This window comes from Tympanuchus pallidicinctus, unplaced genomic scaffold, assembly GCF_026119805.1.
Source record: "Tympanuchus pallidicinctus isolate F22 unplaced genomic scaffold, pur_lepc_1.0 scaffold8, whole genome shotgun sequence".
Lineage (NCBI taxonomy): Eukaryota > Metazoa > Chordata > Aves > Galliformes > Phasianidae > Tympanuchus > Tympanuchus pallidicinctus.
Window position 1 is genome coordinate 22,221,576 of NW_026294802.1, and position 27,794 is coordinate 22,249,369.

Sequence of the window (27,794 nt, forward strand, 5' to 3'; positions counted from 1 at the left end):
AAAAGCAAACTGAAAGGAATAAATAAATAAATAAATAAAAGATGATACAAATAGAAAGATAAGAATTTACATCTAATATGTACCTGCTAAAATAACTGTACAAAGTAGAGGACTAGAGTGCGCTGCGCTGGGGGCTTCCTGTTCCAGGACTCTCACCTACCGGCATCAGCCTTTGTGGTGCAATGGTTCCTCCTTCCCATGCCCTGCTCTAAATGAAATTGAAGAAAGGGAGTGAAGGGGAAAAAAAAAAAAAACAAAAAAAAAGTTGTTTTCCTCCTGAAACTTTACTTCAAATCCCTCGTTCCCAGAGGGTTCCAGCAGACAGGAACTGTAGCATGCATTAATTTCCCTTTTGGCAAAGCCAGCTCAAAATAATAACAAGAAAGCACCTCCAACGTTCAAGTACGAACTGAACCTTTCATGCTGCTGCCTCGCTTGTTGTCTGCTAGGCCACGCTTACCAGGTTATCGGAGGCCCCATTAGCCACGAAAAGGTTTGCAAAGTTTTTCATGCATATAGATACTTTACTTCAAAATGTAGGGAGAGCAGAGGGGCCACATAGGTCTAACTTTATCCCTTCATCTTCCTATTACTTGTCCAACACCTTGTAAAGAGGTACTGCTCCTTGATCTGAAAGGCACGTTATTATGTACTGAGAACTGGTGTGGCAACTGTTGCCAGCCCTTCATTAACGCTGGTGTTTAGCCGAACGACTTGACCTGAAGTGGCTGGAGCCTCCCGGGGAAAGTTTTCAATCCTTTTGTTGTGTGTTTTTGCAGAGTTCCCCACCGGAGCAAAACCCCTTCTCTCCCATTTGCTGGCTGGTGCCCGGGGGCGATGAGGCTGAAAGTTTAGAGAGCTCTGTGCATAACTTCACATCACAACAGCAAGTGCGCGTTCCCTTGTGTCCCGTCCCCCCCCCCTCCTTCTCCCTCCCCTTCTTTCTTTTTCTGCTCCTAAAACGCCTCCTTTAAGACTGCAGCTGGGCAGGACTCCAAAGGTGCAGCAGCAGCAACAAGCCGGAGTTCAAAGTTAGCAGTAAATTGCACAACTTCCAGCTCATCGCTACGCTCGGTGACTATTAACAAGCTGGAAGGCGCTCAGGGAAAAATATAGGGGAGAAGGGAACACCCTCGAATTGTTTGGGGATCGCTGATGTTATGCTTCTGCCGCTGGGATCATGGCTCCCTTTGGAAGGAATTTATTAAAAACACGGCATAAAAACAGGTAAAAAAGCTTGCGTGCGCGGAGGAAAAGGGAGGGGGATACGGGATGGAGCTCTTTTACTTTTTTGTTTTTTGGTTCTGTGGGACGGATGTGTTGCTCCGGTCCCACGCAGCGCCGGGAGCTGTAACTTCGGGGCTCACCTGCGGCCGGGAGCCCGGCCGGAGGCATCAGGGTGGCGAGCGCGGGGGAAGGGGCGCTCCGTCCCACTCCCCCATCGGTCTCTCTCCTCTCGGGTCTGGCACATTTGAGTCCCGAAAAGCATTTTCAGCAAAGGGAACGTAAGTTTTTCTGACTTTGAACCCACGCCAGCACGAACAATTGAAGTTCCCCCGTGATAACAAGGTGAGGCTGGGCCGGGTCTGAGAAACGACGCTGGTGACCCCCAGTGAGGGTCCTGAGGGCGGCGGGAGGTCGGGGGGACCTGGAGCCTTTCGCCTGTGCCGGGAAAAAAACTCTCTGAGTTTCTTACGGGAGAGCCGAGCCGCGTCGCGCCGGGCCCTCCGCATCGCTTTTCCCCAGGCGGGGGGAGAGCCGCTGAGGATCAGCCCCGTCCCTTCACCCATGTTCTAGCTCTTAAGTCTGGAAGGCAGGAGAGCTTAATCTTCCAGCGTTGGCAAGGGGGGAGCTTTTTAGCTAACCTTTAAACTGGGCCGGACTTGAACAACTTTTTTTTTTCCTTTTTTTTTTTTTTTTTTTTTTCTCCTTTAGACAAATGTGCCAGGTGACAGTTGTGGTCCCTGGGTTGGCTCCTGAGGAGTTTTAATTTTTTATTTATTTTTTAATTTTTTTTTGCAAGGGACTTTGCCCCTCTGTGCATGCTTCCACATGCCACACACGCAAACTATTGAAAGAAAAAAAAAGAAAAGAAATAGCCCCGTGTGGAGTTATGTAATCATTTTAAGTGTAAGGATGCCACTGAAGTTTTTAAGAGTAACTTTGCTTGGAGTGAACATGCTACTTTGAACCCCGTGAAATTTAGAGTGGCTAAACCTAGCTAAGGTTGAACAGGAACAACAGTGAAATTGTTTTTCACTTTGGCTCAGTGAGAAACTCAAAAATCATTTTTAATCTCTTCCTGGTTTGACTGGTGTTCTCCACTAAAATTTGGTTCTTATTTAGGGGTCGGCAGGGGAAAATCTTTTCCCGAGGGAATGTGATCTGGCCTTAAAAAGTGGCATCAGAATGTATTGTTTTTTATTCCAAGGGCAGGTTTTGGCTTTTAGATTTCCCATTTGATAAACTGAAAGTTATTCTCATAGTGGGGTTGTGTGAAAATATTCAAGTATTGTATGTAGTATAAATCAGAAAGACTGTAAACAGCTGAGGTTTAAAAAGTAAGACACTGTTTTAGAGTTATTGATATCATGTGTTACCTCTTATCATGTATATTTTGCTGGGAGTTCCAGGAGCAGAAATATTTTGAAGCACTTTTTATACGCCTATTCAATGTTCATATACTTCAGAAAGATCTACTTGAACTTCTACATGAAATTGCTTTTACATAGAGCTATAAATTTATTGCCATTTAAGTAGAAGTTTTGCTAGTGACATCTATTACCTGAATAACTGAGTTAAATCACAAAGCACAGTTTCCCACTGTTAATGAATCTGTTTCTCTTTCGGACTTGTGAAATATCTTTAGACTATTTGTATCAATCTCACTGCGTTTGCTGATGTGATATTCTATTCCTCAGGAAAAGAAACTCATAATCCAAAATTTTTAAAGAGCCAATAAAAATTCAAATACCAAAGGAACCATTACAGTACAGAATATCTAGCATTTTCTTCTCATTTCCCATTTTCCTTTGCCCCCCCCCCCCCCCCCCCCCCCAAAAAAAAAAAAAAAAAAAAAAGGCAATAAAAGAAATGAATGCCTTTATGAGCAAACAGTTGCTGTGGCAATAAGAATAAGAAGGGGTTGAAACTTTGAAAATCTTGTGGCCACAGAAGAGGCAGTGGTGGGAAGTTAAGAGGGAAATAAATCAATAAAAAAGGTAAAATACATAATTCTGAAACTTGCTATTGTCTTTTCAAATATTCAAATTTTGATGTATTTAATGCTAACTTCTGATACTGACTTTTGAGAATTAAACTTTATTTATCCAACTAGTAAATGGATCTTGTACTATGATTACTGAAATAATTCTGAAGAAATACTGAAATAATTCTTTTTTTCATTTGATAGCCTCTTTACCAACTCATTTGAAACCATGAAAAAGAAGTCAATTGATCTTAAAATCAAGCAGTAGCTGGGACTCAGAATTTGTGGCCCATAACCTTGCCTTAGTTTGCCTACCTGTAAAGGGGGATTGAAAAGAGATAGGCATATATATGCATATTTAATGTACTGCTTTGCCTAATAGGTCTGGTGATTGTCAATGTCTTCAAAAAAGCTGTTGTAAGAGAAAAGTTACCAAGGGAGAATACAGGAATAGCAAACTCTATCCTCTCTCCCCTCCTTCCACTTTGAATTTTCTCTAAAAGTATGTAATGAACATTAATTACATGCAAATATAGCACCTGGAAATAAACAAATGAGAAGTAAATTCTGTTTGCAGTAGGAGGAGATAAAGCTAAGTTAAATGGCTTAGTGAAGGCAGCAAAGGTAGTTGGAACAAGAGCCAGAAGGAAAATGAAGGAGTTGCAGTCATTTGCTCAGATAACAAGATGACACCTCTGTAATTAGTGCTTGTCTTGCAGCATTGCCTAGAGGTTCCAGTACAGGTTCAGAACTCTGTTTTGCAGTAGACTCTTCACATCCAGGTCATAAAATGTCAGTCTCTAATTCAAAGAGTTTAAAAAAAGGTTTACTCTAATTTTATCTGTGTGTATGAGGAATTTCATCAGGAAGCAAGGGGATGTTGGCTGTGATGCCATAAGTCTTTAAAGAAAGAAACTGATATTAAATTTCAGGAAGACAAAACCTGTACTGAACTGCTTCTAGCATTTGGAAGATCTGTGGGCGCTACTCTCTTGTGCTGAAATCTACCTCAGTAAGGAGACAACAGAAGGCCTTGGTTACCATTCAGCCCTTATTTGATTTGATTTCAGAGGAGCAGCCACTAGGAATGTAACCCTAGCATACTTTTCTTGGCCAGAGGGTGATATCTTGATATCTTTTCCAAGACTTGCAAGGAGTTTTTATACTGTTCTTCAATCTCCAATGACATCAAGAATAATTATAGTCCCTAGAGCGTGTATGTACTTGTTGACATTGTCCCCTGGAGAACAATACACCCAAAAGGTAGCAGGGCCATGCCCCACCCATCTATGAATTCCAACTCTGTTCAGTAGGGACAGACCGCATCCTCTAAGACAATAAAGAAAAAGGGGCAGTTTCCTGAAGGACTAAACTTCAGCAACATGAATAAACTCAAGAAGATAATTTTTTATGCAGATATCTTAAAGACACTATGCTTCGGAAGTGTGTGATGTGATGAAATGCTTAGCCAAAAACTGAGGTACATAAAGTATTAGTTCTTTGCAGATAAGGTCTGGTATTGAACTAACACATTAGACTGCACAGAGACAAAACAGCTCTCTATCCAAATATGAGCAATGAATACAAAGTGTACTGTGTTTATGTACCAGTGTTTCACATTGTATGCAGTTTCCTGGTTGCTAAGTAGAAGATGAATCTGTGCCCCATGGATTTTCTTAGGATTAGGATTTCTTTATCCTCAGGTGCTAGATTTGGTCAGTCTTACATTCATCAGTCATGTAGATATTTCAAACTTTACTCGTCTTCTCAAGGATATCTGGATCTATCATTGTCTTACCTGCCCTGTGATCTCATAACAATAACTGACCCCATTGCTATTTTTCTTTTATTATACCACTTCATTGAGTTTTTCACATAGATCTTACTCAAACTTGCTGAAGCCCTACTCCATGCAAGCTGTTGACCAGGGTAGTAGACATCCAAAAGGGAGAGCACACAGAGAGTCTTTCTTCTTTGTATGGATGTCCTAGATGATGCAGGGCTATTCTGTTAGGCACAGGTGGCTTGAGAAACACTTCTGCCAGCATAATTCAGGCTGATCCTGAGTTTACCACAACTATTAGTATGCTCTGTTGACATACAATGCATCTGAACCCACAGTACTGTTTGATGAGGAAACAATTGTATTATAAATCTATTATTACTTAAATGTATTTATTGCTTTTGTGGTTCCTTCCTGATTTTTTTTCACCTTTTGCCATCAAGGTCTCGTTTCCACAGCCATTAGCATAGTGTTTCTGTTTAGTAGGCAATCATTTACTTTGTCTACTTTTTTCGTTTTCCTCTCTTTAACCATCTAATCCGTGATTCAGATGTAGAAAGAATGACTGTATGTATCCATTCATTCATATAGATATAGATAGAATTCCTCCTGCCCTGAAAGTCAGAGGCCCCTCCTCAGCGAGAGTAACATTCAATTGTTCCCTGAGGATTTCTATTGCAATGTAAGACAATGAATTAGATTAGAGACTTCATCTATGGGATGCTGACCTACCATTACCATGTTCCCTCCCTTCCTCCCTCCCTCCAGTAATTTTGCATCATACTTAGTTAGTTATTCTGAACCTTTCTATTGCTTTACACTTCAGTACTCTGCTGTACATCAAGTCTAAGACTTGATGAAGAAAAACTGGTTTTGGTCAGCATTTTGGCTTGGACAGAACATGATGTTGGAGATCAACTACTTATCTGAATGAACTGTTTGTGACCCACACTGTAAGTCTTACTGTACCATGTGAGGTGTCTAATACTTAACTTCTTGGATGAGCATTTCTCCAGGAAAGTCCACGTGAAGCTATAAATGTGCTTTTTGATCCAAAACTACTGGATATTTGGTATGTATGTTTGAGTGAGGGGGAAGGGAAAGGGGGACAGTAGGATGAGTGTATAAAGGCTTATTTAGAATCAATTGCGTTATCCGTTTTAAATTTTAAGCTTGAAAAGATGGTGCTTGTTTGGTAGTGATGGAAAATAAGCTTCTCCTTGTTTTTACTTTTACTTAAGAAAGAAATGTATTAGTGAGCCATTTAACAAATTATTTTTTTAGCCAGAGTTCATATATTATAATTACTTTTTTACCTCTGGCTTGTCAGCTTTGTCTCAGGGGTCAAAATGATTGCATACATTTTCTAGTAATCTTCGTACATATTTGTTCACTTTCAGGAAAAGCTTTTTGTCTAGCAAAAGACTAATCTTATTTCTGAAGAGTTAATTATCTACTATTCCAGGAGGGCAGACAGCAATTTCATACCAGTGGAGTAAATAAAATGACTAATAGAAGTATGTAATACTACACCATCTAAGGAAAGAGCTTTATATAGGTTAAGTTGGAGCTAATTTGAAACACTAATACTATGTGCAGTCTGAGGAAAGCACACACATACAATGTATGGACTGAGAAGGCACACTTCAGACAAAGAAACATGTTTTTAGTAATATAGAAGAAAATCTTTCTAGGCAGTGGTAATTTCATATTTTACTAATGAAAAATGAGTATTTGCCATGCAAGAAAAAGACTAATTTGATAAATGTGGTGATTTCAGTAGAGAAATATGTTTCTAGAGATGGGAAATTACTTTTTAATATTCTTATATCTATTAAAAGTCAGTGATAGTCATGTAATAGAATATTATAGTTTGTAAGTTTTAATATAACAAATGATGTACAAACGTGAGTTAGTTCCTCCAACTTCTGTATTTAATACATAGGTAAAAAATAATGGTAATAAAAATATGGTGCAAGATACATATTCTACTTAAGACCACACACACATCAAACGAAATATTAGAATGAACTTTGGACATGTTGGTACCCATTTGTGTACATAGACGACTGAGCTATCAGCACTTATACTATTTCTCTTACATGTTATGTTACTCTGCAGACTGACTTTCTGTCGTCTTCCCCAGTGTTATCGTGCTAGCAGTTCCACAAGTATCACATAGAGCACAACAAAGTAAAATGGGTTCAGGATGATGAACAGAAGGAAAGAATGACCAACAAAATGAAATTAAAAGGAAAAATAGTTGGCTAAGTTTATTTGTTAAACAAATACCAGAATCATCCTCCTCAGATAATAAACAACTGCAGTTCATTGTAATTCTCGGGTAGGTAAGATGGCATTTTACAGACATCATGCTGAATTCTCTGAAAGTTTCTGTCAGATCAATTTGTATCTGATCTACTTTGCATCATCTATTTCATGCCTATGTCACATTAACAAAACTTACACAGAATTGGGTGCAGGATAGTTGGCATACAAATGATGGTGATGGCTTTTTACCTCCAGGACTGTACATTTTCCATGGAACTCCCAAATTCTTGCAATAAGAAATGAGAAATTTTCATACATGATTTCTAATGCATGTATGTTACACATACATATAAAAGCCAAAAATTAGTTTTTACTTGAGAATGTTGCAGATTTTGGAGACTCTTACTAAAAATACAATTTGTTTTTAAAAGTACTGAGCACTTTTCTGGATCTCACCTCAAGGAATTACCAAAATTACTCACTGATCACCTTTTCCTGTCTTGGCCTATCCAGAAATGCACTTAAGGAGCACGTGTTGTAATAGCTATAATGATACAAGCTTGTTTATGACCTCAGACAACTGATAAGCATACCTAGTTTTCCTCAGCTGTAATTTAGGACCTAATGCTTGCATGCCTCAGGAGAATATGTAGGACATGACTAGACAGTGAAAAATTCTGTGGAAATGCAGGGTATTAAAGCAAGGCAGTGGGAGAGGTATGAATAAAATCTGGGAGTTCCTTATTTCTAATCCTTGTACAGTCCACTAGACATGTCTGTCACACAAAGAAATAAGAATGCATAGTGGATTATTTAGATTTCATTTCACATTTCATGACTCACTTAGGAATTTTTAAGGGTCTAAAATTTTTCATAATATTAATATGTCCTGTGGGGAGTGACGTGGTTTTGTGGGGTGAAGAAAAAGAAAATAACCTTTGAAACCAAAACTAAGAATGGAAGGTCTTCAGTAGTAATGATAACAAAGTTGTCATGTAATCATTCTTTTATAGCTACAAAACTTAAAGCTTGATCGCATGAAGAGAGAAAGAAAAGACACTGCAACTGAAAGAAATTTTTCCACAGAAAGTTTGGCAGATCTCTCAAATGCCTATTATATAAAGATGTGTTTCTATTTCACTAAGTTTTTCATTCATTTTTCTGCCTGAGCATGTTTACATCTGTCAGATTGAACATCTCATTTTTGTGCATTAGTGTTAGAAGTAAGAAGCCAGGCTATCGATCCATGTTGGAAACCTGTAGGTGATGTAAATCTCGTTTTCCTAGTATTTTTTTTTTTTTCTTCACTTGTTTATTCTACTTTTGTTAGCTGCTTAGAAGTGATAGGAGGAAGATAATAATGATTATATTACACAGATTATACAGAGGTATTTGCTATAAAGGAAATGCATAAATACCAACCTCCTTTTTTGAAGGTAGATTGTGTCAGTTTGGTTAATCTGTTTTCTTTATTCTCCACTTAATGTAGGGAATTTTGAGTTATGAATTTCCTATTATACTGGAAAAAAATCATCTCTCCAGACAAGATATTTATTTTGCTCTCATTTTAATAATACAAAAGTAATAAGGCTTAGATTAAAAATGGAAATGCATAACATTCAAGGGCTAAATCAGGTTTATAAAAGTGTAATGATAATATATTGCAAAAATTTTGTTTTGGTCAGATATGTTTACCTTAATTTAACTTGTAAGGATGCATGACATCAATGGAATCATGTGGTTGAGTGAAGACTACTAATTTTTAAGGCAATCTGTTCTTTTGTCTTGACCCTGCAATTTACTCTGTGTTCAAAGACTTCTTCGTTCATACTACTTTGTTTTCCCTGACCTTTTCCAAATTCACAATAACATTAAGTCTCATTGAAGGTGGTTTCCATTGTTAAAACACTTTATATGACAAAAAACTTAAGAGAAAAAGTCAGGGCACTATTTTGATAGCATATATTGTGCCTAATTTGTCATAGGTAGGTATCAAATTCAGATTCAGATTACTGAGCAAAGTCTGACTTAGTGATATTTATAAATGAAGAATAATATCGTGGTCCATCCAATGGATAGTCAGGAGATTACCACATTGAAAAATAAGCTGTGCCTGAGAGAATATGGATCAGTTCAGAATACAGGAATTAAAAAAAAAAAAAAAAAAAAAGTGTGCTGTATCTAGCTAGATTGGGTTAGTCTGTTAGTGTCAGTGAAATTTTCAGCTGCTCTTGTTTTTGTTGGCTTTATAATCAGCAAATTGGTTTGCTAAAATGTTTTTTCACTTGGACATTACCTGTTGACAGACTTCTTCTGTACTGACTGCTAAAGCACTAAGTGTACTTGTTCAACTTGATTATTGTCTGTATCTCTCAGGGCCACTTTGCTGTCAGTATCCTGTTTTAACATATCCAGTCTCCTAACAAAAAATTTAGATTTGCTATGGACTTTCCTGCACTTTCCTAGAGTTTTAGTGCTTTAAGGTCTTGGTAGATAACTAAACACATTTGTTTACTCACAAAGACCATTTCATGTATCAGACAAAGATGTAGTTATTTTTGGAGTGCAAGCATGTCACTGCATGCATGTGGATGGTCACAGTACTGGTTACTGACACTCAGACTGTCCATTAGATTCAAGTGCACAGTAAAGCAAAAAGATGAATTTCAACTTAGTCAACTTGAGCCATTGAACATTTATGCATCTATTAATCTCAGCACTCTTTGTAGTTAATGTATATTTTAGATGTATACACTTCCAGAGGGCAATTCATTCAGACATCTATTTTAGTACAGGATTAATCACCCCTGTGGAGGTGCCTATCTTATGCCACTGATTAAAGAGGAAGGTCAGAAAATTGTCTTTGACTACACATCTACATTTTACATAGCTAAAGTGAGATGAGCTGAGCTCCACCTCAATCACTTTCAAAGGAAAAGACTTCATGAAGCATGCGCAGACCTTATAGCACATCTATTTAATTGTCTTTTGTACCTTTCATTTTAGTAATTAAAAAGGGAATAGTAAATAGAGAGATGAATTACAGATGGGTAATGTATGATTAAGGGAGAACCATCCTAATAGCATGGATGCTATTCCTTACTCCTGCCACAAAATTCCGATGTGATTCTGGGCAAGTCACGTTAACCGCAGCTTACAGAAGTGGTTACTCACTGCATGTTCCTCATTTTATAATTCCATACCCTGTAATATGTTTTGCACAAGAGCTGAGCAGAGGAAGCTTAGGGATATCATGCTTTGGACATCTCTATAGATATCAATTCAGTTAACTGGACTGGGAGCTAAAATGAATGGTTTGGCTTAACTCTTTTTGAGTTTTGAACCCTTCTATCCCTAGGAGAGAATGAGAAGATAAATTAAGTAATGTGTCAGTTTATGAAACAGTTGAATATCTAGTGATAGAAGGCATAGTAAAAAATTAACTTCATTAATTAAATTAATTACTTTTAAATTAAAATAAAATTAATTAAATTTTAATTAAATTAAAATCAAAGCCATCTTTTGCAAATGGTAGTATCATACATAGGACAGAAGACATAGAATAGACAGATACTGAACAATAGTAACTAATAAGGGTTAGATTTATGACAGATGCTTTGATACTTAGATCTCATTGTAATCACCTAAGACTAGCATTAAATCTTCTGATATTCATTAAATTATTATTATTAAAACCCACACTAGTAACATTTTGATTGACAGAATTTTCCAGTCACTTGTACTATCATTATGTCTCACACCAGAGTGGAAAATTCTGGTTATAAAACTCCCTCACACTCTTCCACAATTAAGAAAAAAACAGCCTTTCATCTTTCTGAGCTATGAATTCATATTCAGCAGTACTGTCCAGAGCACACAAAGTGCAGTCAGGTTCCCTAATGACCTGAACACACCTGTGAGATACCCGCTCTGGCGGCCTCAATATGTATTTGTGAGGGAAATTCTGACAATTTTTTTTCTAAACTGAATTTTTCTTTTCTAAACTGAAATTCTCTCAGTGTTTCCTTTTGACACTGTTCCATTTTGTCTCAGTTTGCGCAAATTACTTACATAACTCAAATACAAAGAATTGTGTTGAAGGGAGAAGGGGATCAGGCTCTTGATTGTCATTCTAATTAATACCACGATGTGTTATGCGGTGGACATCTAACAGTACTAACAGTAAATACTTAAGTCCTGCCCTTTTCTTTATGCTTCTGCCTATTTTATGTAAGTTTTTCCTGACCTTGCGGTTTCAACAAATCCTGTTAGGAGTTAAACTCTTCCATGGCACTTTTTGTGGAAGTCTAGGTGCCCACAAGGGGATTATGAATTTCAGAAGCAGGGAAAGCATATGAAAGTGTCTGCAAAGCCTCAGTGCTTTCTATGACTGGAAAGCTGGAGTACTGTCATGCATTCAGTGAGATGGGGGCCAACATAAGTAAGAGAAGGCACCTTGCTGTGGGTATGCTGAATTGAGTTTGTCTTGGTTGAATGAAGTAGCATGGAAAACTTCAATAGTGCTTCCAAAAGTTTGAGTATATATTGAGCATATTTCTTTTCATGAAAGTGTTTGTGCGTGACAGGCCCATATTTAGTATATAAATGCATATATAGTAGTTCGTGCTCTGTGTATCGTGTAATTCATATCTATAGCTAAAAAAATAGACTGTCATACACCTTATTACTGGATTAACTTGTATCAACTGCATCTAAAGATCAATAAAATATATTGTCTATCTCATCATTATAAATAATATCTGCAGAAAGACATTTCTGCAGATTGTATGAATGTGCATCAACATATTACAAAACTTGGTGCCTACAAGAGTTCTTTTAAAGTCAGAAGTGACAAATAGAATGTGAGCATGCCATGTAAGAGTTCTATTCATGTATATTTCTCTAAACATCACGGAGTTGTTTTCATGGCAGAAGGAAGTATGCCTTCAGTTATTTATCACTGTTTTATCCATTCAGGTTCTGCCATGTACAGTCAGAATTAAACTTGTCCTTTTCAAGCTATAAAATCATCTATGTTGCTCATGTGTTGAAAACATCCCAAGCTGCAAAGATGTTTGGATATGTGAAATAAAGAAACATTAGGTTAATTTGAATGTTGACTCAGTTTGACTTTCCATGAGTTGAAGACAACATATACTTTGCGGTGTCTTTTTGGTGTCATCGACTTCTTGGGATAATGACTATTCTGCCACAGAAACATCTTGCAAAACTAGCCCCATAATGTCTTGGATCTGCCATAGTCTTTGGCCACAGACACTTCTGTGTGTGATATCCCTTCAGCTGCATGAACTTTTTGAATGTTTTTTTTATTAAAGTGTTTGGTCACTTTCAGGTGAGTTATCTCAGACAATTTAACAAGGCTCTTATCTTTATGACCCAATTCATCTGATGTGAGTGAAGTGTTTAGAGTGAAGTGGACCCATCTGGATACCAGAGAATATTTATGTGAGGATTCAGAAATGAGTTTTTCTTAAATTTAACTAAGGACAAGAAAAATTGAACTTACGACAAAAGTTTTTAAAGCAGTTTAGGAAAAAATAAAAAATAAAAATTCTTGTACTCACCATTTCGGTTTCCTGATGTTTTGGAAGAAACTTCAGGCTTACATCATGACCAGTCAAATATTTTAGGATTTACATGTCTTTTTTATCTGAATCATGGGACATTCTTCCACTGGAGCCAACTTCCTTTATCTTTTCACTGCTAAAATGTTTTGTGTGCTATCAGACATCACTCTTTGGTATTCTTCACCTACTCTTTATTCTTCACATTAGAGCAGACAATTTCCTCTTGATCTTTATGATCTAGCATTGACCTTGCTTCCAGACAGCAGTTCCTCCCTTTTTACCTTTCCCTTCTCTTGCTCAACTGTCTAGAACTAGTTTTGCAAGCCCCTTTGCCATCTTTAGCATATCCATCACTAGGGCATCTACTAAGGTTAAAAATTTATTTGCTCAGTAGCCTCTTCAGAGAGGATGAAGAGCTTTTTCAGAGGCCCTATCAGCCCTTCCCTGGGGCTACATATTGAAGCATACATTGATAGGTAATTTTAGGAAATTACTTGAACGCATAAGCTGCAAAATCTCCCCGATTGTAAAATGGAATTAAATGCTACAGTTTTATTTTCAAAAATCCAACTCCACTCTTCTTGTTAGTATAATTATGTATTTAGTACTGAATTTAGCCCTTTTAATATTGAGTCCACTTTGTCAGCTCATCTTTTTATCTTTCATCCATTCAAACACTGTAAGTAATGGAACACATTTTGTAATCAAACTAACTTTCAAAAAGCTCAAGAAATTAATTTGGGAAAAAAAAACAACAACAAAAACTGATTGTAAATGAGTTTCTGGTAGAATCCCTTTTGAGGCAACATTTTCAGTACACTTCAATGAAATAAAGCCAAATGGAGAAAATCATACAGTATAATTTGAAAATGGTTTAAAGTCTGTAAAATATACTGCAATTAATACAAAAGAAAATTGAAACCCATTCTTACTCCCGGCAAACTGTAAATATATGCATATATATACAATAAATAGATAGTTGGATTAAGATATATTACGATGGCTGCTCCAAAATTAATTCCTTCTATATTATTATGTTGTCCCACAGTGTCAGAGGCAGATGGTGGTGGTATGACCGCAGAGGTTGAATCTTCCCACTAATATTCCATTACATTTTGTTGCTGTGCAACAGATGGCAGCAGAGGGGCAAAATGGACAAAAGGATGCGCAGCGTCCTTTGGGGTAGGAAACTTCTGGATTTGTGATAGAAAACTTTTGTTTTTCCTGGAACCCTAACAAACTATCAATTCTGACCACTGCATCACAACTCTGACAAAACTGAAGGCTCAAGCTTACAGTCCGGCCAGAAAAGAAGACAAGCTTTCTCTAGAAGCATGAGAATGTCAGGAGCCATATCAGTTTGAAGACCACAGAGCACATCGCTAATCTCGACTAGATTGTCCTACCACACCCTCTCTATTGATGTTTTCTGACTTCCATCTGTTGGAGTCAATGAAAAATGGACTGAGTGGGTAACATTATCCAACTGCCATAATGGCTGTTGCCTCCATTGGTGCAGATTTTTGCAAGTGAAGCATACAGGCTTTTGTACTTTGCTGGTGAAAATGGTAGTGCTAATGTTGAAAAATAGTGTTTTCTAGCTGAGAATTTGCTCTATCAAATACTGTTATTGTGTTCTTTGCATCTCTTGTAGTTTCCATGGAAACAAACAGGAAGCATTGCTTTCAGAGTAAGCTATGTGTATATATGTATATATATACATAAATTGTTTTGAAAGATTTTTAGATGTGCAAAGTTAAGAAAGCAAATAGAAAATATCAGATTTCTGGCTGCTGATATGATTGGACTTTGGGTTTTTCTGGGGAAAAATATATATATGGGTACTATAATTTTATAATACACAGTAGTTTAGATTTTAAATAACCAAACATGATGTTTGATAAGATGATTGAGCAGGTCCATAGGCTTGCTGTGGCAGAAGAGGCATTCCTAAAGCCCACATACCATGCTACTTGACATACTCAGCAATCTTTGCATTGACGCCCATTATCACCTGACACCATATGACTTAACTCAAGGATCAATGCTCAAATGTATGTATGTATATATACATATATATATATATATATGCACATACATTTCACAGGTAGTCATCAGATTACCTACCACTTCATGAAATTCTAAGTTTTGCAGTTGCTAACCTAAAAAATTGAACTTTGCAGTAAAATAGTATTTAGGATCATCACTTGTCTCAAATAGTTGTAAGCGTTTTTGTATACTTTAAGGATGGGCTTAAGGTGTTAAAAAAATCAATAAATAAAATAATACTGATTCATATGATGTTTCTTTTTAAAATCATGAGCACAATGTCCATGCTCTGAAATTCACCATAGGCTGCTATGGAGCAGCCACAGCAGTAATTAAAGTCATTATCTTTAAAGAAAAGACTGTAAGGAACAGAAACATTTCTTTGCTGAGACTCTGTTCATCTTGAGGACTTGGTGAAAATAAACCAAGTCCATCTGGACTTTGTTTTCTTTCACTGTGAATGAGGTTAGCAAATGTTCCCACGTGCGGCCACTGAGAGTGGAATTGTTTGAGCCGTACTCTATGTCTAAGGGTTCATAAGATGGTAACCATTATAGTCTCCTTTAGCCCAGGGAGTATCAGAAAGGCGGCGTGAAATCTTATCATTTACTTGTCTGCATCTTGTTCCTTTATTCAACTTACTTTATTATCACTGGTGTGTGTATAGTGCACTTTGTTCTTGTTCTGGCATTCCAAGCCCTGCCTCAGAATGCTTTGTGTATTTTTTCACTGAGAAAGATGTCAACAAACCCCAGGGGGGGATATAGTATACGTTAGCTTTTCAATGAGAGCTGAACACAATTTCATACAACAACAATAACAAAACTAGTGCCTACAGCTCCTGGAATTCCCCTCGTTTCTTTTAATGTCAAAAGCTTGTAAACAGCCAAGGTGATTCTAAAAGACGATTTAAAAAAATTCTAGTGGGAGAATTTAGATAATCTAAATTTCTACTGTAATAGCAGCTCTTAACTTTGTCGTCTTGAAGCTTTTGTTTTAAATTAATTATACATATTTCTTGTTCTTCTGCAAAGTGACGAAATTTTAGACACATTCTGCACATTTTTAATAGGAGCCTCTTAAAGATTCTACAGTTTAACCAGTGCTTTAGTATACACAAACATGTAAACTTGATATATACAGAGAGTCATTTTGGCAATATAGTGAAATTTTCATGGTAGCTAAAAAAAAACCTAGCATCTGCACTTATCAAGTAGTAAGAGCAACCCACTGCTCAAAATCAAAATACAACATTTACTGTATTGGTGTTCCTAAAGTTTGCATGTTGTTTACTAACATTGAGGAATTTGAAAATGTCTGACTTCTTGTTCCCCCCATCATGGTGTAACAAATGGTTTCCAATGGATATGTTAGTGTTTGTTTTGGCTATGGAGCTCCTTGTGGATCTGCCACTCCTGTATGACACCTGTTTCCTCAGTGGCATTGCAATAGACACATCAAAGCATGTTTTTTCAGTAAAGCAAATTGTTAATACTTTTGTCGTTCATCTTGGAAAATATTTTGGTATACAACTAGCTCTGTTCTTTTCTCAAGCCTCCACTGTGTCAGGCCATCACAAATACGGACCCAATACGATAAGCACATTACCTGCTGTGACAATTTGTGTACAAGTAAAGTTACTCACTGAAATTCCAAACATTTTTTGAATAATATCCACTTACCAGTCTTATGACTTTGAATATACAATGCAGAAAAGATGATTTGTCTGACAGGAAGGAAATTTAAAGCATAGTTTATAGGAATGTGTACCCTCGGGGAGATAAATGCTTTCTGAAGTAAGACTGAAGAAAAAGACAGCAGCAGATGAAGTCTTCATCTGAATGGAGACTGCAGCCATTGCACTTGACTCTAGCTTAAGTTATTGCAAACTAAACAGGGTAAGGGGCAGAGCTAATAAGCAAAAGGAAGTATACAGAGCTTTTGGTTAACTCTGATGAAAATCTGCCCTTGGAATTTGCAAAGGAGATTTTGCAAAGTATTATCTGTCAGAGTTACTGGTGTTACTGTGTCATTATTAAACCTTTTTTTTTCTCCCAAAATATCATCTGCCGTAATTTTTGCAAGGTGGATTTTCAGTCCTTGTTGGTCCTTTTTGTGGGATGCTTTTATTTCTTTTATATAAGTTTTAGGCAGTATGAGTTGATGTGTTTTTTTTCTCTGTAATTTTTCTCAAATATTGGTCCCCATTTCTGTTCCTTTGTCCCAAGCAGTGCAGTTATTAGAAGGAAGAACAGTTTCTCTTGAGATTTTTGCCAAAGTTTGAGGCTTAAATTCAGCAAGAATTCTCTTGTGAATGACTTACTTACAGTGAGACAATTAAGTTGAAGAACTTTATATTTTAAACTATCATAATTTTTTTTGTTATGTAACTATAGCAGAACAGTACTATCTCAAACAAATTCAGTTACTTAACTGAAAATTGTCATACAGCACTAATATAGTGTAAAATGTTTGAATGAGCAGAAATTTCTACCGTAAGTCATTGATGAATTATAATGTGTGTAATTTTATACAAAAGCAAAATGAGGTGATAACATTCCTCTGAAGAAGGGAGTAAGGAAATAGTTATAGTTTTAATTGCAAAAATGATAATTTTGATAGAACAAAATTCTCAGCAGCTGTTGCTAATTACAGTGTTTCATAAAGGCTTCCTGATTCTGGAAATCTTACTGAGTTAAAAATTTACACATTTAAAAAGGAATTGCAAAATGCACATGAACTGGCAGTGAAAGAAGCATGTGGTACAAAGCTGGTTTGAATAGCCTCTATTTAAATCATTTTCTTGTTTAAAATATCTGAAATATTATGATTAGAGCATCCAAGCTATCATGTATATGCATATGTTTGAAAAAAGTCACATGAATATCTAGAAACCTAATTTCCTCATTTGTTTTTAATAAATGCCTATGTGCATTTCTGTAAAGGAGTAAGCTATATCATAAAACAGCATTAATAGATATAGTAACAGATGGTAAAGAGAAATTTAAATTATCTATTTTCAAATAATTACTTTGCTTTCACAAGTTCTGTCGTGTTCTTTTTGAGCATTCCTGTAGTATTAAGATTACACTAACTACCTATAATGAGTTTTTCTAACTGTTATTATCATTGTTAAAGAGCTCCTTGCCAATATACCTTTTAACTAGATACTGCCATTGCATTAGTGTCATGCAAAAGAGAAGAAGGAGCAAGATTCTGGCATCTCATACTAGAAATTTTTATCCCCTACATGAAACGGATATAACTGTGTAACATTAAATTAATATTTCTGAATTTTTATTTATTTATTTATTTAGGAATCGATGAAGGGGAATGGCAGAGTTGTTAGTAAATAGGCTGTCTTGAATCCCTAAGGCTTTGGAGTAATTCCAGCTTCCCTGCATGGTGAGAGGAGATACTTCCTCATTGCTGCCCTTAGGAAAATCAGAAGCATGTAACAAGCTACTTAGATGAGAGGTATACTGAGTGTAGGGAGGGTTTGGCCTTTCTTTCTGAATAACTCTTCAGAAGGTGATAGAAAGCTGAGCAAAAAGGTGGACTAAATTTGGGTGGTCTGAAAAAAATTTGTGTGAACTTTCAGTATTTGTTTCCCATTGCTTTCATTTGTTTGCCAAAGGTTGAAAGTCTGACTTCAGTTTCCACATGGTCTGTGGAACCTATTCTCAATTGACTCAGTGTTTAAAATCACTTTGTTAAAAATCCTTATTAATCAAATTAAGTTAGATATGCAATACATGGCACCAATATGTCCATTTGTCATAAATCTCATCGGTAAATATAAACATAGCCTAAATAGATATACATATATTCAGAATTATTGTCCATTGCTTCATATATGTTTTCTACATATACATTAATCTATTGAGATTTTGATAAAGAATAAGAAGAGCAATTTCACTGTCATTTCTAAACATCATGTAGAGACTGATAAACTACTTAGTTCTTATACACCTGCACGCACAAGTGTTATGAAAAGCTCTGAGATGACAAGTATAGTGTGTGTCCCATGCAGGTTGTTTGTATCAGAGTTGTGTTTATAATATTGGCCTCTTCTTACTTCCAACAAGTAAATATAATTAAAAGCTATCATACTGTTTTGTAGTTACGGCTTAAATCTGAGGCACAGAGATAAAAATCTTTATTAGCAAGTGCCCAAATAAGGGATGTACTTTCTGCCTCCTTACGCTCTGAGGAAGCACTTAAGGGTGTCAAGGAAAGAGAAGACCATAGCACACTTGTCAGAATCCAGATGGGCAAATATGTCACCTCAGCAGCATGCTCAAAGGCTCTTTGAAACACCAGGTTATTAAATGCTCTTGTGGCCACTGTCTCTTGTTTTCTCAGGATACACCAATTGTGTCGTGTCCTTTTCAAAAGAGAGCAAGTGTTTTGGTGACTGAGCCTGCTTGGCCAAAAGATCCACATTGCCCAAAGCGGTAGGCAATAGATAAGACACAGAAGGACTTTGACAAAGAGCTAAAGCACACAGATAGAGAGGGGGAAGGGAGAGCCTGCTGAGAGAGGTGGCAGGATAGCCCTGCCTGGGCCTGTCTAACACTGGCACTTCCTGCTTCTTAGAGAGCTCCACAGATCTTTCTGGACTCCAGAAAAGCATTGAGGCGGCAGGTACTGAGGCTTTATGCAAGGACTCGTCTTTAAGTACCTGGTAGACAGCAAGAGAGTTGTTTCTTAAGATTATTATTTGTCTTCTGTTACATAGTTGCTTTTGATTTGCCCATTGAAAAAGTGAATTGTTCTAGGTGGCATCATGACTAAATGCAGAGTTTTGTTTCACAGAAGTGTCTAAATCATGACTCTTTAGAGATCATGACAGATGCATACCTACCAGAGAGCACAGGCCACCTGAGGACGCTGTTAGAGCAGCAAGTCAATGATAAACTATCATCTGATTTGGTGCAGGTTAGACTGCATATGCAGGTGCACTGTTTAGGTGATTTATACTGTTTGTATGAGACTGTTCATAACCTACAGTTCTGTTGGTTTGTTTGTTGTTTGTTTTTGCATTGCAAATTATAGCTGTGTTGTGTTGTTTAGTTTTCTGGGTGTAATGTATGTTGAAATGTATTCATAGAAGCATAGCATGAAAAAGAAAAAAACAGACACGTCATGACATCTGATTAACAGTACTCAAATTCACACATAATAGGTAAAAGCTCTTTTATAGCTGAAAATTAAGATTATAAAATATGATTGCACTAATAAATAGCTGAAAAAATAAAACTAGGCTATTTCACACAACTTTCCAGAATGAAATCTTTGATAGTAAATTTATAAATTATTACCAATTTTACGCATTTTTCAGCCAAAAATTAATATATTGTTTTGTGTATAAGTTAAGTTCACTGGCAGATTTTTATTGTATTGTATTGTAAGTGAATTCAGTGACTGAGAGGATCCACCTACTACCATTTTTGATCGTGACCGTAATCAAATTTTACTAAGAAAAAAAAATTTGTCTAGGAAACTTGTCATATTAGTTTAAAATTATTGAAGCATTAAGCAGTAGTGCTAGTAAGGGGCTCACAAAAATGTATTGGCTTTGAAATTTCTAGCCATTACCTAATACTTTTAAGTTACTCAGTTAGTTTAGTTCCTTGGGACAAGTAGATAAAAAATAGAAATATTCTGAAAGGAATTCCATTTTATTTTGATGTGAAAGTATGCGAAAAAAATTATTGTAGTGAAGGAAGAGAATAATTTTATCTGTGGGTTAATTTTTCTCAATGAAAAAAAAAAAAAAAAAACTATTTTAATGTCAATTATATTTTAGAAACAATGTATTAAGCTTTTATCAATGTAATGCATAACCAATCTAGACCCAATATAAAATTTTTTGAAATTAGTAAGGACAAATGGGTATGTAGGCATAAGGATGTAATTCTAAAAAGAGTAAATTATTTATTTGATTGTCTTGACTGCTTGTAAAGCTATATATTCCATATATAAGGTTGCTAACATTTCCAAGAATGCAACGGATTACATTTGTATTTATGTGTGGTTCTTTCATGTCAGTCATCTCTTTAGTGACTATAAAAAGTGCTGAAGTTATTAAATATTTTGACTCTGTGCAACATAAGTATGTGTTTTTGTTTTGTCTATACACTGCTGGAATGTATTGCTTTTCTTCCCCTAGGCCTGAATATTAAATTAATGAAGTGTATATCTGACATGCAACAGTCAAAAAGCAGGAGGCATAAAACTAAAAATGAAAGCAAACAAAATATAATCGAAATTTACTTTTCACCATTCTAAAGTTTAAATTCTCACCTGTTTCTGTGCAATAAGTGACTCTGCTGGGGAAAAAAAAAAAAAAAAAAAAAAAAAAAAAAAAAAAAGATCTGCATATTACCACTATCATCAAGGCCTTAAAATTATGGATTATGGATAGTTAGTTCATTTCAATGGCCACTTCAAAGATACAGATTTCAAATGCTTTAAAGACTTTACAGCAACAGCAGCAAATGGTTTTTTTTTTTAATGAATAAGTTGTCCAGATGGTTTTGAAGAAGCTCTTACTGAAACTGTTATTCAAGAAAGCCAAGAAAGCCAAACATTTTAACATTTTAACTAGATAAACAGCTGCTGATGAGTTATTAAAAAATGACAGTTCCTTTGCTTCCTTTACAAAACTGCAGGATGCAAAGGTTAAGGAATCAGTAAATATGATAAGCTTTCCTCTTTTTTTAAATGACCCTCTAAAAGCAGATCTCATTGCTGAATATTGTTATTTTTAATATTAAATTTCAGGGGAAAAAAGAAAGAATCATTTTACATTCCTGTTACATTTCTCTTGAACAATGAACCATAATGTGATTGGATTACTTTCACATGTATTTAGCTGCCTGAAAATGAGATATTTAGTTGAAGGTGATCACATGGATCTCTCCTAGTTAACAAAACAGAGAAAGTTTCATTTGAATTTTCATACCAAAGATCATAGGTGGTTTAGATTGTGGAGGTCTTCTTTCATGACAAGGAGGAGCTTTGGTAGCAAATTTATACTGACTTAAGCTCTGGATTTCTAAGTGAGATGAAATGTACTTGATATATGCAGAATCTGCCCTCTATTTTCTATAAAGAAAGCATACTTAATAAAAGATGATTCCTAGTACTAGCATCTTCTTGCATCCTAAAACAACTCCTTCGTAATTGTTATGCTGTGACAGACAAGCTGAAGTTTTGTTTTGGGGAGTGGGAGGGCATAAATTGGGTTGTGTTGATTAAGGAACTACAGAATTAATTTTACTTAAAAGGACCATGGTGTGCCACATCTGTTTACTACTTTATAGTGGAAGATAATAAAGAACACCTTTGATTTTTTTAAAATATATTAGAATTCCATAGTACTGTAAGAGTATAAATGACACATTAGTTCATTTTGGATTAAAAAGCATAATTAAAAATATAGTAATGCTGCTGAATAAAAATGAGGATAATATATGTTGTGACAAACATGGAAAAAATAATGACAAATTTGCACTTTACAGACTTATTTTGATCCTATAATTAAAACAGTGTTCAGATTTTTTTCTTCTTTTCTGCAAAAGGTGAGAGTATAATTACAAATATATGTTATATGCATTGTATGCACATGTATGGAAGTATATATCTGTGGGTATAAGCTACTTGAGTCCTCTGTGCACCATTATGTGGATAAATTTTCCATTCTTGTGATGCTACTATTAGTTAGACTTCAGTATTTTAAATATGTAAACATGTATACTTTTCTATGAACAATTAAAGAAAAATCCTTCCAAAGAAAGCTCAGCATAGAGTCTGGCTGGACAAGTGTGCTGTAACTGAAAAAATATTGTGGATGGGGGGAGGAGGATGAGCAGCTAGAAAATTAGAAAATTTTCTACATATTTTATATCTGTATTTGGGTAAAGTTTGCAGAGATCTTGTAGAAATTGCTTTCCAATAAATGTATCTTTCCATCAGAAGCATGCTGAACCCCTGCTGAAGTCAGCAACACGTCCATATGAAAAATGTGTATAACATAAGTATTTATCAGTACACAAATGCAGTGAGGTTATCTGTGGGTTTTTAAGTTTTTTCTGAACATTTACTTATATCACAGAGAGAAAATGTCTTCATATACAAACTTTAAATGAACCAGAAGGAAAAGAGAAAGTAAACTTTGTAACTCAGATAATCTCTTACACACTGAAAAAAAAACAAGAGAGAGACAATATATCAATCAGTGAAAAAGAAGAATGAGAAAAAATAGGAAGAATTTCCATGTGTGAACAGATTGTGTTAAGACTCTCAGAAGAATGGTAAAAGACCAATATGATATTCATACCCTAAAATGTATTTATTCATTATGAAAAGCAACAGGGAAAACATGTTCTAAACTTACTGCTTCAATATTTCAGTCTAATATTTCTGAAATTTTTAACACTCATTGCATTTTTTAATTTTTCTGTCAGTACTTTTTCAAGCTGAAATTCAGTGACTGGTAGTACAGTTTTATTTTTATGTCAGTTACTTGTATGGTAGTAGGAAACATTGTTTGAGACACTATTTTTGACAATTCATTTTGCCATTTTCTGTGTCTGCCATAAATTCTTCCATGTTTTCTTAAATAGTGTAGGAAAAATGCATTTTTCTTCTGAATACTAGTTTTAAAAAATAATTGCAATAAAATCCTGAAGTAAGAGGGACTTATTGAAATGAGAAAATGAAGTTATCATTCTAACAAAACACAGCTTTTACAGAAGAATATTCTAAGACTTGAAGCAACACAGTTTGATAGAGTTCTCCTGTATCATGATACTAATAAAATTGCTCTGGTAGGTTTTTTCAGTATTTATTTCCAGTCTCCTGTCTCTTGAGGGTTATTGCCTTCTGGTCAGAGTGGCACCTATAGCTGAGTCAATCATAGTTCAATTTAATGCACTGTAGTTTTTCTCCTCTGTTGTATAATACTTAAGAAAAATGAAATAAGCTATATTGCTTTAATAATTATAGGTTGTAACCTATTAACACAATTAACCTAAGTAAAACTCCATTCCTAGTAAATCTCAAAAAAGAAAAATCAACTAGAAGTGTCCTATAAATGAGTAGTTCTGGATAGGAAAGAAAAAAAAAAAAAAGATAAATAAGTGTGGTATTGAATCCTTAGAATACCGTGGACATTGTCATTATCATTTTCAGGCTTCCTTGTCAGACTGGATTAAACTGGAAGCGATACCAGAAAATCCAAAAAAAATGTGCATTACCTCAGAGAACTTGTTATTTTTATCATTTTAGGCAAGAGGCCTAATCACCAATTCCAAACAAGTGTGTGGAGGCTACAGGATAGGAAAATCCTGGACATCGCATCCTCCTCTCCTATTAGCCATATTTTCTCCATTTACCATGGCCCATGATAGTATAGAACTCAGAAGGAGATAAATTTAAAAGTTAGCTCTAAAACAGGCACATCCAACCCATGACTATTGGCTGCATGAAGCCTTGGACATCTAGTAATGTGGCTTCAGATTTTAAACTTCTAACTTGGAGTGATTTTTAGTGATATTTTGAATGAGTCAGTTTGCATAACTCAAGTACAGACTACGTAGGCAACAGCAGAACATGCAGAGGGAAAGGCACAGTGCAGGACTAACTCCTCCTTTTGTGCCCACCACACATACTTGAATTGAAACTCATGTGTATTATAATTATATTATATTTATAATTATATTTTTATTATATTATATTATAATTATATTATTATATCTCATAAAATCCTTCTTTCCAAATTGGAAATACATGAATGTGATGGATGGACTATTCAGTGGATGATGAACTGCTCATAAGATCGTAGCCAAGGAGTAGTGGTCAATGGCACGCTGTGTGGGTGGAGATCAGTGACAATGGTGTCCCTCAGGACAGAGAGCAGGAGCAGAGAGGTGATTGTTCCCCTGTATTCAGCACTGGTGAGGCCGCACCTCGAGTACTGTGTCCAGTTTTGTGCCCCTCACTGCAAGAAGGATATTGAGGCCCTGGAACGTGTTCAAAGGAGGGCAACAAAGCTGGTGAGGGGTCTGGAACACAGGCCATATGAGGAGAGGCTGAAGGAGCTGGGAATGTTCAGCCTGGAGAAGAGGAGGCTCAGGGGAGACCTCAGTGCTCTCTATAACTTCCTGAAGGGAGGCTGTAGTGAGCTGGGGGTCGGCCTCTTCTCTCGTGTCATTAGTGATAGGACCAGGGGGAATGGCTTCAAGCTACGGCAGGGGAGATTCAGGCTGGACATGAGGAAGTATTACTTTTCGGAAAGGGTAGTCAGGCACTGGAACGGACTGCCCAGGGAGGTGGTGGAGTCACCGAGCCTGGGGGTGTTCAAGGAAAGGCTGGATGTTGTATTGAGGGACATGGTTTAGTAGGAGCTATTGGGAATAGGTGAACGGTTGGACTGGATGATCTTTTAGGTCTTTTCCAACCTTGGTGATTCTATGATTCTATGATTCTATGATTCTCAGGAGTCAGGACTGGAACTGATATTAATATCTTCATCAGTGACATTAACAGTGGGATCAAGTGCATCCTCAGCAAGTTTGCAAATGACACCAAGGTATGGAGTGCAGTCAACATGCCTGAGCAATAGATCTTTTTTACCGTCAGATTCTTTTAAAATAGTGTTCTATTATCTTTTTCTCATTTTCAACACTGTTTTGCTGTGTAGTTTGAAGCAAGATTCTTCACTTTAGAAGTCTGAATGATAATAAGAGATTACAGAATATTTAATGTGATTAGAGCAGATATGCAGATCTGAAAGTCATGTTAGCTTAGGATAGCTTGGAAATTGTCTTGCTTATTATTAATGAACACTTGTTAAGTCCATAAAAAACAGATGTCACATTTCTGTGGGAATTAACAGCTGGACAAGTAGTAACGTTGGAGCAGTAGTAGAAATTGCTGTGTTTTTCTGTTACTAATTCCGAACGTATTTTTTAATGTAATTTAAACAAGTATATTGTATGGTACAAGAATATGGGATTTTTTCAGTGTATTGGTTATATCAGAATACTGGTGGTGTTCATAAAGTCTTTGCCATTTAAATATAATTTAAATTTGGTCTCTTTTTTTCTTTTTTTTTTTTTTCCCTAGATCTCCCAGCAAAGACATGGCTTCAAATGAACGAGAGATTGTGGTGTGGGTTTGCCAAGAAGAGAAGATTGTATGTGGCCTGACAAAGCGCACAACATGCGCAGAAGTGATTCAGGCTCTGCTTGAGGAACATCAAGCAACATTTGGGGAGAAAAAAGTCCTCTTTGGAAAACCTAGTGATTACTGTATTGTAGAAAAATGGAGAGGCTCCGAGCGAGTCCTTCCTCCTTTGACAAAGATTCTGAGACTTTGGAAAGCTTGGGGAGAAGAGCAGCCCAATTTGCACTTTGTGTTGGTAAAGTCCGATGCTTTCCTTTCATTTCCATTGTGGAAAACAGCTGAAGCTAAGGTAGTACAAAATATAGAAAAGCAGTGGGAACTCAGCCCAGCAAATTACATGAAGATGTTGCCAATTGACAAGCAAAAGAAAATTGTTAGGAAGACATTCCGGAAACTTGCCAAACTTAAACAGGACAGTGTTCAGCAAGACAGAGATAATATGGAGACACTGATTCATTTAATCATATCTCAAGATCATACCATTCATCAGCAAGTCCTTAGAATGAAGGAACTTGATATGGAAATCGAAAAATGTGAAGCAAAATTCCACTTAGACCGTGTTGCCAACGATGGAGAAAATTATGTGCAGGACTCATATTTAATGATCAATCCAAGTGAGGCTGAGCAGCAAGGGAGTAGGGCAGATGATCAAAAAGAGATGCATGATTATTTCAGCAAAAGTGAGGGAATTTTACAGGTTGAAGAGAGACTAAAACATCACAAACAATTAATAGAGAAGCTGTGTGCTGAAATAGAAAAAGAGGTACATGGTATATGCTCAGAAAAAGATGAAGATGTTGTTCATACAGAAGGAGCGACTAATGCTCAGCTGGAAAACTCAGATTTGGACAATGTAAAGTATGAGCTGGAAAAAAGTATGAAAGATGGTCTCAGAATCAATTCATACCTGAGCTGCATTCAGAAAGAACTTACCTACAGGGACTCGCTGCTTCAAAAGAAGGAAAAAGAATATGAACTTCTTACAGAAGAATTTAATTTACTACATGTTAAAGACAACATTGAAGTGAGGCTTCCATCAAACGAGGAGCCGCCTAAGGGCAGTGGCATCTCCAGTAACAGCACTGCAGTTCCTGATTTTGTTCATAGAGTGACTAATTTGGACATAAACGACACTGACTCTGACACTGGAATTAGCTCTACACACAGTCAGGACTCCGAAATAACTTCTGGGGACATGGTACTGTTATCAACATAGTTGAAAACAGTCATGAATTTCTGAGAAGTGGTTTTTTGGAGGACATTTATAAGAATAGACGAGACTTGTCTTGAAAGTTCATCCCTTCAATATGTTAAAAATGTAGCACAGCTCTAGAAAAGTAAACAGTGTCTATGTGCTTAAAAGTGCACTTGTTTTTAAAAGCACAGATAGACTGGATCAGCTGTGAATGCATTCATAGCTAATACATGCAAGGCTGTAGGCTTTGCTAAATCCAGACAGACTGTTTAGTCTTTGTAATATTGATACTCAGTGAACAGGGGCATTCTGACTTGTTTGGACATCTCTCTTAAATTTTTTGAAAAGTGAGCTAGACATTATATGGAGAGCTTGATTTTCCTTGGCATGAAGCTGCTGTAAAGGAATATATAATCAAGCACATAGACTCTTAAAAATTAATATTTATGATGCTATAAAACAAAAAAGCAATTTTGTTTGTGTAATTTATAATCCAGTTTTGAG

At 36.2% G+C, this 27,794-nt stretch overlaps 1 protein-coding gene across 6 annotated transcripts; it reads left to right on the forward strand.

Moving 5' to 3' along the window:
* The first annotated feature begins 958 nt into the window (after positions 1 to 958).
* On the forward strand, positions 959 to 27,609 carry RASSF9 (Ras association domain family member 9). Of its 6 annotated transcripts, none has more exons than XM_052668545.1 (2): positions 959 to 1,227; positions 26,036 to 27,609. In XM_052668545.1, exons 1-2 carry the CDS (start codon positions 1,181 to 1,183, stop codon positions 27,309 to 27,311), a joined length of 1,323 nt encoding a protein of 440 aa, XP_052524505.1. In that variant the 5' UTR covers positions 959 to 1,180; the 3' UTR covers positions 27,312 to 27,609. The 6 variants fall into 6 exon arrangements, with proteins under 6 accessions (XP_052524505.1, XP_052524507.1, XP_052524506.1 ...); XM_052668547.1 differs by lacking the exon at positions 959 to 1,227 and adding an exon at positions 1,386 to 1,569; XM_052668546.1 differs by lacking the exon at positions 959 to 1,227 and adding an exon at positions 5,717 to 5,944.
* The last annotated feature ends 185 nt before the right edge of the window (positions 27,610 to 27,794 follow it).